The 12,450-nt window shown below is 41.0% G+C and overlaps 1 protein-coding gene and 1 long non-coding RNA gene across 3 annotated transcripts; both read left to right on the forward strand.

Annotated features, from left to right (window-relative positions):
* The first annotated feature begins 1,409 nt into the window (after positions 1-1,409).
* On the forward strand, positions 1,410-3,167 carry LOC138406462 (uncharacterized). The gene is made up of 3 exons (XR_011239907.1): positions 1,410-1,541; positions 1,644-2,018; positions 2,130-3,167. It is a non-coding gene; the product is annotated as an uncharacterized lncRNA (long non-coding RNA).
* An 861-nt stretch (positions 3,168-4,028) lies between these two features.
* On the forward strand, positions 4,029-10,338 carry LOC138406586 (uncharacterized). 2 transcript variants are annotated; one of them, XM_069519153.1, is made up of 5 exons: positions 4,029-4,066; positions 4,141-7,026; positions 7,129-7,974; positions 8,209-8,303; positions 9,104-10,338. In XM_069519153.1, exon 2 carries the CDS (start codon positions 4,828-4,830, stop codon positions 5,764-5,766), a length of 939 nt encoding a protein of 312 aa, XP_069375254.1. In that variant the 5' UTR covers positions 4,029-4,066; positions 4,141-4,827; the 3' UTR covers positions 5,767-7,026; positions 7,129-7,974; positions 8,209-8,303; positions 9,104-10,338. The 2 variants fall into 2 exon arrangements, with proteins under 2 accessions (XP_069375254.1, XP_069375253.1); XM_069519152.1 differs by having other exon boundaries at positions 4,141-7,974.
* Positions 10,339-12,450: the final 2,112 nt, after the last annotated feature.

The following is a 12,450-nucleotide window of genomic DNA, read 5'->3' on the forward strand; positions in this document are numbered from 1 at the left end:
ATGACCCTGCTGTGAAAGTAACCATGAGGGACATGAGTGAATACAGAGAACTCCTGCCAGAGAGGTTTTACAATGCAAAGCAGCCAGAACTACATAAAGAAGTGTTGTCATGTTGACTCCTTTGCATTATTTTCAGGAAGTGGAATAATTCTTCCAGGCAGTGCTGCTGTAGAGCTGCTGTTTGTGGGTGAGATCAGGAAACACACAACATGCTGGGGCTGAGTTGGTGCTCGGGCCTAGAAGGACTGGATCTGAGACATGTGGTGCAAATGGTGTCTCCATGAACACATCCATGTTGTAAAGATGAACACTGGATACCTGAAAGCAGGCTTAAATATTCAGTATGGTTACAGCCTGAGGATAGTGACTTCATTCACTTTTATTTGTTTAGCACCAAATCATAAAATAGATTTTCTCAAGGCACTTTACATGGTAAAGTTGAGACCTTGTAAAATGATAGAGAAACCCAACAGTTCCCACAACGAGCAGCACTGACGACTGTGTAGAGAAAAAAAACTCTCTTCTACTAGAAGTAAAAAACCTCAAGAACCAGATTCAATGTGAGCGTCCAAAGAGAAAGAGGAGAGAGAGAGACCAGGAACTATTGTCAGACTGGTTGTAATGAAAATAATTTATAGATGATAGCAGTATAATAATAATAATACTCATCATGATCATTTCTTTCTCTTCTCTTTTCATCCTTATTTTCATGTGATCTACATATTGGATGGAATTAGAGGGGATCACAACATTAATAGATAAACATTTCAAACATCCCTGTCACAGAGGTATCATTGGATCCACGGTGTGAGCAAAGATAAGATAAGATACGATAAGAAAGACTTTATTCATTAAACACTGGGGAAATTTCGACATTACAGCAGCAGAAGGGCATTAAGGTAGAGAAAAATAAAAGTATTAAAAAAAAAAAAGAGAAAATTAGAATAAATATAAACATATATAAATATTAAAAGAAAAATGTAAACACTGTACAAAGACACCAGAAATGCACAGTGATATTGCACATGGGAAGTGGAAAATATACATTGGATGTTACAATTCAAAAAGTATTACACACACACCTAAAGACTGAATATGAATATTGTACATGAGATAGATATATATGTAGGAGGTAGATTCAGAAAACTGAGAGGAATAATTATTACACTGTTTTTACGTGTTTGTTGAAAAGTCTTATGGCTGTTGGGATGAAGGACCTTCGAAACCTCAACACAAACAGACATTCATTCACTCACCACCTGCACAGGGGTGGAGGCAGAGACCAGTGTTGGTCTGATATGATCAGAACTATCTGCATAGTGAGAGGCCATGCCATTTTGCATCTTTGCCTTTTTGCATAAAGCATGCAACAGAACACTGACTGTTCTACTGTCAGTAGTAGAGGAGGAGCTGGTGTTACATTTCCCTAAATCTACACGAGAACTGATTAAGTTTACTGTTTGTGATGAACACTGGCACAAACAGTCCACAGAGCAGCAGCATGATGGAAGGGATCTTCTTTGGTGTCTTGTGTCTCTCAGGTCAGTGAATTTCACTCTTTGTATGATGTCTAACAGGAAATCTGAATATAGAGATTCATTTGAGTCTTCATACATAACACAAATAACTGGTTTCATCCTCAGGGTGCCTCACCTTCTCCACATGCCTCCTCCATCAGTACCACTTTGTGTCTGAAGCAATGACTTGGACTGAAGCTCAGTGCTACTGCAGAGGGAGGTACACAGACCTGGCCACCATTGAAACCACTGAAGAAATGAAGAAACTTAAAGACACAGTTTCTGCTGCTGGTTACAGCTCTAAGGTTTGGATTGGCCTGTACAGTCAGATTGACTGGAAGTGGTCAGATGGGTTCACAGGGAGTGGAGCTGAATATAGGAACTGGCACGGGTCTAACCCAAACTATTATGCGGCCAATCAGCTCTGTGTGGGCATGTGGGAACATGGAGGATGGGTTGATGTAAACTGCCAAAGACAGACTGCATTTGTCTGCTACAAAGGTAATGATGTGTTTTATATTGATCTTTACTATACAACATAATGTCTAAAATATAATTTTGAAAACATTGTGATCTAAACAATCACTCTTTTGTTCTCTAACTTAACTGCAGGAACATTAGAGGATTCTGACTTTGTGGTAGTGAATACAAAAAAGACTTGGACTGAGGCTCAGAGGCACTGCAGAGAACAATACACAGATCTGGTCACTGTGAGGAACAAAGCTGACAACGACAAGATACATAACTTGATGCAACATGAAGGAGAGGTGTGGATCGGTTTGTACAGAGATCCTCAGATCTACTGGTCTGACGGGAGTGGCTACTCATTCAGCTCCTGGTATCAGGGTGAAATCGTACTTGGCTCGATGAAAGTCGTATGTGGTGTTGCAGATTTGCAGCAGGGAGGAAAATGGAGGTTATTGTCCTGTGAAGAAACATTTCCATTTGTCTGCTACAGCGTGCGTGGATGGTGCTTCCTTTAGTGAAAGAGAGAGAATACATCCTTTCATTAGATTTACAGTTATTGTGTCATTAGAGATTCTTATAACATGAATGAATTCATGAATATTTGGATGATGTTTGTTCTGTCTATTGTTTCTTTACAGTGAGAGAAACTACAAATGTTTTGTGATGTACTTGAATGTTATCACTTCATTAATCTGCTCTGTGATGTTTCTTCAAGACAAACTGACACTTTGGAACATTTTTACTTTGTCTGGTTTCAGACTCCTTCACTAATTCTCCTTGTGAATGAGATTTCAGCTCTTAGCTCTCAGCTCGCTCACCACACAACTTGTGTGTGTGAGTATTTGTCTTCACCACTGATCCAGTTCAGCTGCATGTTTGATGCTGGGATTGATATAATCATCATATAATCTGAGATTTCAGTTTAAACCCAAAGCTTAAAAAAACAAGCAAAACCCATGGGATGTTCATTTTTTTGTTTTAAATGAAAAAACAAAAACAGAGAGAAGTCATCTTTCAGTTTTTGTTGTCAGAATAAAAAGCAAAATAAAACAAACTCTTTTAAAAATGACCTGGTTTTGGTTTCACGCAAACCCCTGTTTTATAGAAAATAGATTGGTAAGATTGAGTAGATGTAAAAAAAATGTCAATGAATTATGCATCAATAAATCTGTGTATATGCAACATAAATAAATAGCGTATGTGTTCTTTTATTTTCTTTTTGACCTAAAATACCTTGAGCAGCACACAAGTAGCTTCATTCAGCATATGTATTGAAATAGTGACCAGCAGAGGTCGCTACATATAGAAGTGTTGTCATGTTGACTCCTTTGCATCATTTTCAGGAAGTGGAATAATTCTTCCAGGCAGTGCTGCTGTAGAGCTGCTGTTTGTGGGTGAGATCAGGAAACACACAACATGCTGGGGCTGAGTTGGTGCTCGGGCCTAGAAGGACTGGATCTGAGACATGTGCTGCAAATGGTGTCTCCATGAACACATCCATGTTGTAAAGATGAACACTGGATACCTGAAAGCAGGCTTAAATATTCAGTATGGTTACAGCCTGAGGATAGTGACTTCATTCACTTTTATTTGTTTAGCACCAGATCAGGAAATAGATTTTCTCAAGGCACTTTACATGGTAAAGTTGAGACCTTGTAAAATGATAGAGAAACCCAACAGTTCCCACAACGAGCAGCACTGACGACTGTGTAGAGAAAAAAAACTCTCTTCTACTAGAAGTAAAAAACCTCAAGAACCAGATTCAATGTGAGCGTCCAAAGAGAAAGAGGAGAGAGAGAGACCAGGAACTATTGTCAGACTGGTTGTCATGAAAATAATTTATAGATGATAGCAGTATAATAATAATAATAATACTCATCATCATCATTTCTTTCTCTTCTCTTTTCATCCTTATTTTCATGTGATCTACATGTGAGGGCTGACATGCAGAAGAAGAACACTGCCCTCTGCAGGTAAGGTTAGATGGAGTCTTCCTGCCTTTATAAGGACAGGTGTGGGCAATCAGTGTCTCTTTGCCTGAATCCTGGTAGATGTGGGGGGGGACTGCTTGGTGTGTGCAGGTAAGGGAGATCTGGGGAGAAACACTGCTTGTATGGTTTGAGTTGAAATCTAATGAGGTTTCTTGTATATCTAGTTGTAGTAAAGCTGTGTCCTGATGGATCCTGACTGATCCTCTGCTGTGTAGCCCCGTGGTGAAGAGGTAGGCCATAGATAACAACCTTTGTTTGGTTAACAGTAGGCATATCGCTGATAACATAATAATGGAATCCTTTAGGAAACTCAGCCCTTGTCTCCCACTCATTTGAGCCAGAGTAGTCTGCTGACCATCCTTCCTAGTGTCTCCTTTAATCAGGGCCCCAGAGTGAGCAAGGTATTCTAAACAGGTGTGGTCCTGTAGGTATTTTTGCCAGTGGATACAAATTATGTTGACCATGTTTTCCCTCATTGCAGACTAAGTGCCAGACTGCTGCTTTGCCTGCAGTTCACCTATATCGTCGGGCTAACTTGATCTTTGTTGAACTGGGCTTAATCTTAGTTCTTGGGTGAATAGTCCATGATTTGTATATTGTTCCACAACTAACTGCTATACATAAAACATGTATAAAAAGATGGCGCCGTACTAACGGCTGCCTGGCATAGCAGCTCCTGGTATTACTGTCGGTTTTGTGTGTTTTTATTACCCTTGCTGTTTGTTTTTATATTTATTTTTGCACTGCTCTGTGCATCTTCGTACCGATCAATGACGAAATGCTTTTGCAACTGATTGGACACTTTTTTATAACTTTTAACCGCACTCCGGTCTCTTCGGATCACTGGGAGCATGCCTGCAACACACGCCGGCATTGTTTACAGGTGGTGTCACCCCAGGCACGTCACCGTTAAACAGCGTGTCTGCAGCCTGGACATCGAGCTCGTCGCCGTCGGACTTCGTCCATATTATTTGCCGAGGGAGTTTACCAGTGTTTTCGCCATCACTGTTTATATTCCTCCATCTGGGAACGCAGAAGCAGCGTGTGACGTCATCCACACTGTGACTGCAGGATTACAGAGACAACACTCTGGGGCCTTCATCGTCATCACAGGTGACTTTAACCATGCTTCCCTCTCATCCACAATCCCAACATTCTTCCAGTTTGTAAAATGTGCCACCTGTGAAAATAAGACTTTGGACCTGCTGTATGCAAATGTTAAGGATGCATACAGCTCCACTGCCCTGCCACCACTGGGCAGGTCAGACCACAACCTAGTCCTGCTCTCACCATCATACAAGCCTGTGGTTCAGCGGCACCCAGTCAAAGTGAGGACAGTGAGGGAATGGTCTCCTGAGGCCATGGAATCACTGCGTGGAGCGCTGGAGGCCACACACTGGGATGCTCTGTATGAGCCACATGGTGAGGACATTGATGGCCTGACTGACTGTGTCTCTGAGTACATTGGGTTCTGCATAGACAACACCATCCCCACTAAAGAGGTCCGCTGTCTGGGCCTGAGCCGGCTTTACTTCCTGAGGAGACTCGGGTCCTTCAATGTCTGCAACAAGATGCTGCAGATGTTCTATCAGTCTGTTGTGGTGAGCACCATCTTCTTTGCTGTGGTGTCCTGGGGTGTGGGCATCAAGACAAAGGACGCCAACAGACTGAACAAAATCAGCAGGAAAGCTGAGTCTGTGGTTGGCTATATAGTCCTTTCATTTGTCTTGAATACTGTGTCTGGCCACGTATTGGATGGAATTAGAGGGGATCACAACATTAATAGATAAACATTTCAAACATCCCTGTCACAGAGGTATCATTGGATCCACAGTGTGAGCAACATAAAGAGACATTCATTCCCTCACCACCTGCACAGGGGTGGAGGCAGAGACCAGTGTTGGTCCCATATGATCAGAACTATCTGCATAGTGAAATGAGATAAAAATGAGATAAAGAACTCCTGCTAGAGAGGTTTTACAATGCAAAGCAGCCAGAACAACATAAAGAAGTGTTGTCACGTTGACTCCTTTGCATTATTTTCAGGAAGTGGAATAATTCTTCCAGGCAGTGCTGCTGTAGAGCTGCTGTTTGTGGGTGAGATCAGGAAACACACAACATGCTGGGGCTGAGTTGGTGCTCGGGCCTAGAAGGACTGGATCTGAGACATGTGCTGCAAATGGTGTCTCCATGAACACATCCATGTTGTAAAGATGAACACTGGATACCTGAAAGCAGGCTTAAATATTCAGTATGGTTACAGCCTGAGGATAGTGACTTCATTCACTTTTATTTGTTTAGCACCAGATCATAGAATAGATTTTCTCAAGGCACTTTACATGGTAAAGTTGAGACCTTGTAAAATGATAGAGAAACCCAACAGTTCCCACAACGAGCAGCACTGACGACTGTGTAGAGAAAAAAAACTCTCTTCTACTAGAAGTAAAAAACCTCAAGAACCAGATTCAATGTGAGCGTCCAAAGAGAAAGAGGAGAGAGAGAGACCAGGAACTATTGTCAGACTGGTTGTAATGAAAATAATTTATAGATGATAGCAGTATAATAATAATAATACTCATCATCATCATTTCTTTCTCTTCTCTTTTCATCCTTATTTTCATGTGATCTACATATTGGATGGAATTAGAGGGGATCACAACATTAATAGATAAACATTTCAAACATCCCTGTCACAGAGGTATCATTGGATCCACGGTGTGAGCAACACAAACAGACATTCATTCCCTCACCACCTGCACAGGGGTGGAGGCAGAGACCAGTGTTGGTCCCATATGATCAGAACTATCTGCATAGTGAAATGAGATAAATGAGAAAAAAATTGTTTTCTGCATCTTTGCCTTTTTGCATAAAGAATGCAACAGAACACTGACTGTTCTACTGTCAGTAGAAGAGGAGGAGCTGGTGTTACATTTCCCTAAATCTACATGAGAACTGGTTAAGTTTACTGTTGGTGATGAACACTGGCACAAACAGTCCACAGAGCAGCAGCATGATGGAAGGGATCTTCTTTGGTGTCTTGTGTCTCTCAGGTCAGTGAATTTCACTCTTTGTATGATGTCTAACAGAAGATCTGAATATAGAGATTCATTTGAGTCTTCATACATAACACAAATAACTGGTTTCATCCTCAGGGTGCCTCACCTTCTCCACATGCCTCCTCCATCAGTACCACTTTGTGTCTGAAGCAATGACTTGGACTGAAGCTCAGAGCTACTGCAGAGGGAGGTACACAGACCTGGCCACCATTGAAACCACTGAAGAAATGAAGAAACTTAAAGACACAGTTTCTGCTGCTGGTTACAGCTCTAAGGTTTGGATTGGCCTGTACAGTCAGATTGACTGGAAGTGGTCAGATGAGTTCACGGGGAGTGGAGCTGAATATAGGAACTGGGACAAGTCTCATAATGAACCAGACTATCATGCAGCCAAGGAGCTCTGTGTGGGCATGTGGGACATTGGAAGATGGTCTGATTATCACTGCCATAGAGAGACTGCATTTGTCTGCTACAAAGGTAATGATGTGTTTTATATTGATCTTTACTATACAACATAATGTCTAAAATATAATTTTGAAAACATTGTGATCTCAACAATCCCTCTTTTGTTCTCTAACTTAACTGCAGGAACATTAGAGGATTCTGACTTTGTGGTAGTGAATACAAGAAAGAATTGGACTGAGGCTCAGAGGCACTGCAGAGAACACTACACAGATCTGGTCACTGTGAGGAACGAAGCTGACAACGACAAGATACATAACTTGATGCGACATAAAGTCTGGGTGTGGATCGGTTTGTACAGAGATCCTCAGATCTACTGGTCTGACGGGAGTGGCTACTCATTCAGCTCCTGGTATCAGGGTGACATCGTACTTGGCTCGATGAAAGTCGTATGTGGTGTTGCAGATTTGCAGCAGGCAGGAAAATGGAGTTTATTGTCCTGTAGAGAAAGATTTCCATTTGTCTGCTACAGCATCCCAAGTGAGAATCTTTTTTGTATTTCTAAGTTGCTTGTTTGGTATTTGTAAGTTTTCTGACAGGCCTGATCAAGCTGTCTTGTAGGCAACATGCAGCCCGGAGACCAGACGCTCCGCCCTCTGTGTTTTACATCAAAAGTCTGAGTTGTTCTATCACCACAGGAAGAACTGTAGGTTTCACTAAACTATACAACACGTTACACCTGTGTTTTGTTTCTCTCCTCGTTCTTTGTCTGAGCTGAAGTTGAGACGTTGGTGAAGGTGAGGGTGAAGCTGCAGGACTCCTCTGTGGACCTGAATGACCGTGCTGTGAGAGAACAGATTCTGAAAAAGGCAAGTCTCCAAAATCCACCCTGAGACATTAACTCATTCATGGACCCTGGACACATGTATTACAGAGTTTGACATCATCAAATAACCATGAAGTAGATGAGTGAATGTAAAAAACTCAGCCACAGATGTTCCACAATGCAAAGCAGCCACAACAATGAAAGAAATAGAATCAAATGTTTGACTGGTCATGACGAAAGTGTCACTTTGTGACCTGATGCTGTTTATGTGTCCAGAGCTGCAGGATTCAGACAAACCACAATTCTTCTATTATTATTATTATTCATATTATTGGTATGGTTATTATTATATGAATTGTTGCTGCTATCACTAATAACATCTTTACATTCATAATTATCACTCTTATTGTTTTCATTATAACAACTAGTCTGTCACAGCTGAAACCTGATGGTGCACGACCTGGTCTCTCTTTCCTCCTATCTCTCTCTGTTCTCTTCCCTCTTTTCCTCCCTCCTCTCCTCCTCCTATATCTCTCTCTCTGTTCTCTTCCCCTCTTTTCCTCCCTCCTCTCCTCCTCCTATCTCTCTCTCTTCCCCTCTTTTCCTCCCTCCTCTCCTCCTCCTATCTCTCTCTGTTCTCTGCTGCTCACAGTGGGAACTGTTGGGTTTCTCTACAATGTTTAAGGTCTTGATCTTCTATGTAAAGTGCCTTGGGATAATGCATGTTATCATATACACGCTATATAAATCTAATTGAATTGACTAAATAAAAACATAACCCTTTGTCTTAGGGAGCAAAGGAATCTGTTTCACGTATTTAAATAGCTGCCATTTGTTTTCCAGCTCCAGGAAAGATTCAACGAGAAAGGACTGAGTGGCGTCACCTTGGAGTGGAAAGAAAAGTCTGATGGGAAAGTTTTCCACAAGGAGGAAAAAGGTTCCGACAAGAAAAAAAAGACTGAGCTCTGAAATTTTAATTCAACTTTGAATGCATGCACCAATGTTTCATGTCTGCACATATACACACCACTATCACTGTACACAGTTAAACCATAGCAATGAATGCTGTTGTAGAAACATTAGCCTTTGTGTGCTTATATGCTTAAACTGTGCGTTATATCCAGCATAAAGAAATGTAATCATGTATGCACCCTTACTGGAATGATTGTTTGTTGCACATATATTTAACGTGTGGAAATGTAAGAATTTAAAAAATGCAGATAGACATCGCCGGAATCTAATGGAGTCTGGAGACAGGACCTTCGAAATCGAGTAAGGCCTGAAACAGAGGCCTCCAAACCTCCAAGATTTATAATGGTGTCAAAGTTGGACCAACAACCACCTCTTTAATACACCATTAGAATCGAGCCCTGACGTGACTGTAGGGGGAGACAAAGTCAACTTGGGAAAGTATGACACCATTCGGTTCGGGACGAATCAGAAGTTTTGAACCAGAAAGGAAGTGGAGAGATCCACCTCCTGATTGGTTGAACGGGCAACAGCAGAGACGAGGATGAGTATATATAAAGTATATATAGTAGAGTATATATATAAGCAGAAGGTTTGAAGCTCAGTCTTCAGTTGGCTTCAGGAGCCAGCTCTGGTTTACATCTTGTAAAAGAATAAACTCTACTGCATTGAACTCTGACCATCTCCAGTGAATTCTTTTGACCAATACTGAGACTCCAGTAAAAGCAAAGTATACGTGTTGAAAAGAAGTCTCGACTTAGTATCTGGCCCAGTGTTTGACTTTTTCTCTCCAACAAAGCTTCCTGTAGAAGAGTCTGACCCTCATCATTAACACTGTTATTTACACTTTACTAACAAATCCTTTGTTTTCTCACTCACAGGTTTGCAAAGGGGCAACAAATAACCACAGGTTTTGAAATGATTTCTGAATAATGTCTAAAGGATCAGACTCACATTCAAACCCAGACATCCCATAAATTGACACTGATTCAGTTCAATGCTTTAAGAGACAGTCCTGAATTATTGCAGTGTGTGCAGGTGCAGCCCCATTACCCCAACATCCCTTAACAGGAATGTACACAAGGACTGCACATACAACACACACACAAACACCCACACACACACATATATATATACATATATATATATATATGTATATACGGAAGCCCTAAAGGGTCATACATACATACATTTTATTCCACCCGTTTTCCAGTGATAACGAGATAATTAATTTGAGATCTCCAGAAAAGAAATGTGTTTTGATTCAAAGATGTGTTTGATTTAAAGATCCAGGTACTTCTTCACAAAGCTAGTACCACTGGAAACTTGTGTTTTGTTTCTCTCCTCGTTGTTGAAGCTGCAGGACTCCTCTGGACCTGAATGACCCTGCTGTGAAAGTAACCATGAGGGACATGAGTGAATACAGAGAACTCCTGCCAGAGAGGTTTTACAATGCAAAGCAGCCAGAACAACAGAAAGAAGTGTTGTCATGTTGACTCCTTTGCATTATTTTCAGGAAGTGGAATAATTCTTCCAGGCAGTGCTGCTGTAGAGCTGCTGTTTGTGGGTGAGATCAGGAAACACACAACATGCTGGGGCTGAGTTGGTGCTCGGGCCTAGAAGGACTGGATCTGAGACATGTGGTGCAAATGGTGTCTCCATGAACACATCCATGTTGTAAAGATGAACACTGGATACCTGAAAGCAGGCAAAGAGAAGGAGGAGAGAGAGAGACCAGGAACTATTGTCAGACTGGTTGTAATGAAAATCATTTATAGATGATAGCAGTATAATAATAATAATAATACTCATCATCATCATTTCTTTCTCTTCTCTTTTCTTCCTTATTTTCATGTGATCTACATATTGGATGGAATTAGAGGGGATCACAACATTAATAGATAAACATTTCAAACATCCCTGTCACAGAGGTATCATTGGATCCACGGTGTGAGCAAAGATAAGATAAGATACAATAAGAAAGACTTTATTCATCCCACACTGGGGAAATTTCAACATTACAGCTACAGAAGGGCATTAAGGTAGAGAAAAATAATAAGAAAAAAAAAATATAGATATAAAGAAAAATGTAAACACTATACAAAGACACCAGAAATTCACTGTGATATTGCACATGGGAAGTGGAAAATATTCATAGGATGTAACAATTCAAAAAGTATTACACACACACCTAAAGACTGAATATGAATATTGCACATGAGATAGATATATATGTAGGAGGTAGATTCAGAAAACTGAGAGGAATAATTATTACACTGTTTTTACGTGTTTGTTGAAAAGTCTTATGGCTGTTGGGATGAAGGACCTTCGAAACCTCAACACAAACAGACATTCATTCACTCACCACCTGCACAGGGGTGGAGGCAGAGACCAGTGTTGGTCCCATATGATCAGAACTATCTGCATAGTGAGAGGCCATGCCATTTTGCATCTTTGCCTTTTTGCATAAAGCATGCAACAGAACAATGACTGTTCTACTGTCAGTAGAAGAGGAGGAGCTGGTGTTACATTTCCCTAAATCTACATGAGAACTGGTTAAGTTTACTGTTTGTGATGAACACTGGCACAAACAGTCCACAGAGCAGCAGCATGATGGAAGGGATCTTCTTTGGTGTCTTGTGTCTCTCAGGTCAGTGAATTTCACTCTTTGTATGATGTCTAACAGGAAATGTGAATATAGAGATTCATTTGAGTCTTCATACATAACACAAATAACTGGTTTCATCCTCAGGGTGCCTCACCTTCTCCACATGCCTCCTCCATCAGTACCACTTTGTGTCTGAAGCAATGACTTGGACTGAAGCTCAGTGCTACTGCAGAGGGAGGTACACAGACCTGGCCACCATTGAAACCACTGAAGAAATGAAGAAACTTAAAGACACAGTTTCTGCTGCTGGTTACAGCTCTAAGGTTTGGATTGGCCTGTACAGTCAGATTGACTGGAAGTGGTCAGATGGGTTCACAGGGAGTGGAGCTGAATATAGGAGCTGGGGATGGTTAGAGCCAAACAATCATGGAGCCAATCAGCTCTGTGTGGGCATGTGGAAACATGGACGATGGGTTGATGCTAAATGCCAAAGAGAGACTGCATTTGTCTGCTACAAAGGTAATGATGTGTTTTATATTGATCTTTACTATACAACATAATGTCTAAAATATAATTTTGAAAACATTGTGATCTCAACAATCCCTCTTTTGTT

The sequence above is a fragment of the Paralichthys olivaceus genome, chromosome 22 (assembly GCF_024713975.1).
Source record: "Paralichthys olivaceus isolate ysfri-2021 chromosome 22, ASM2471397v2, whole genome shotgun sequence".
NCBI lineage: Eukaryota > Metazoa > Chordata > Actinopteri > Pleuronectiformes > Paralichthyidae > Paralichthys > Paralichthys olivaceus.

Bases quoted from the DNA above. Each gene is read 5' to 3' on its own strand.
- LOC138406586 (XM_069519152.1), top strand. From the start codon at position 4,828: ATGCCTGCAACACACGCCGGCATTGTTTACAGGTGGTGTCACCCCAGG.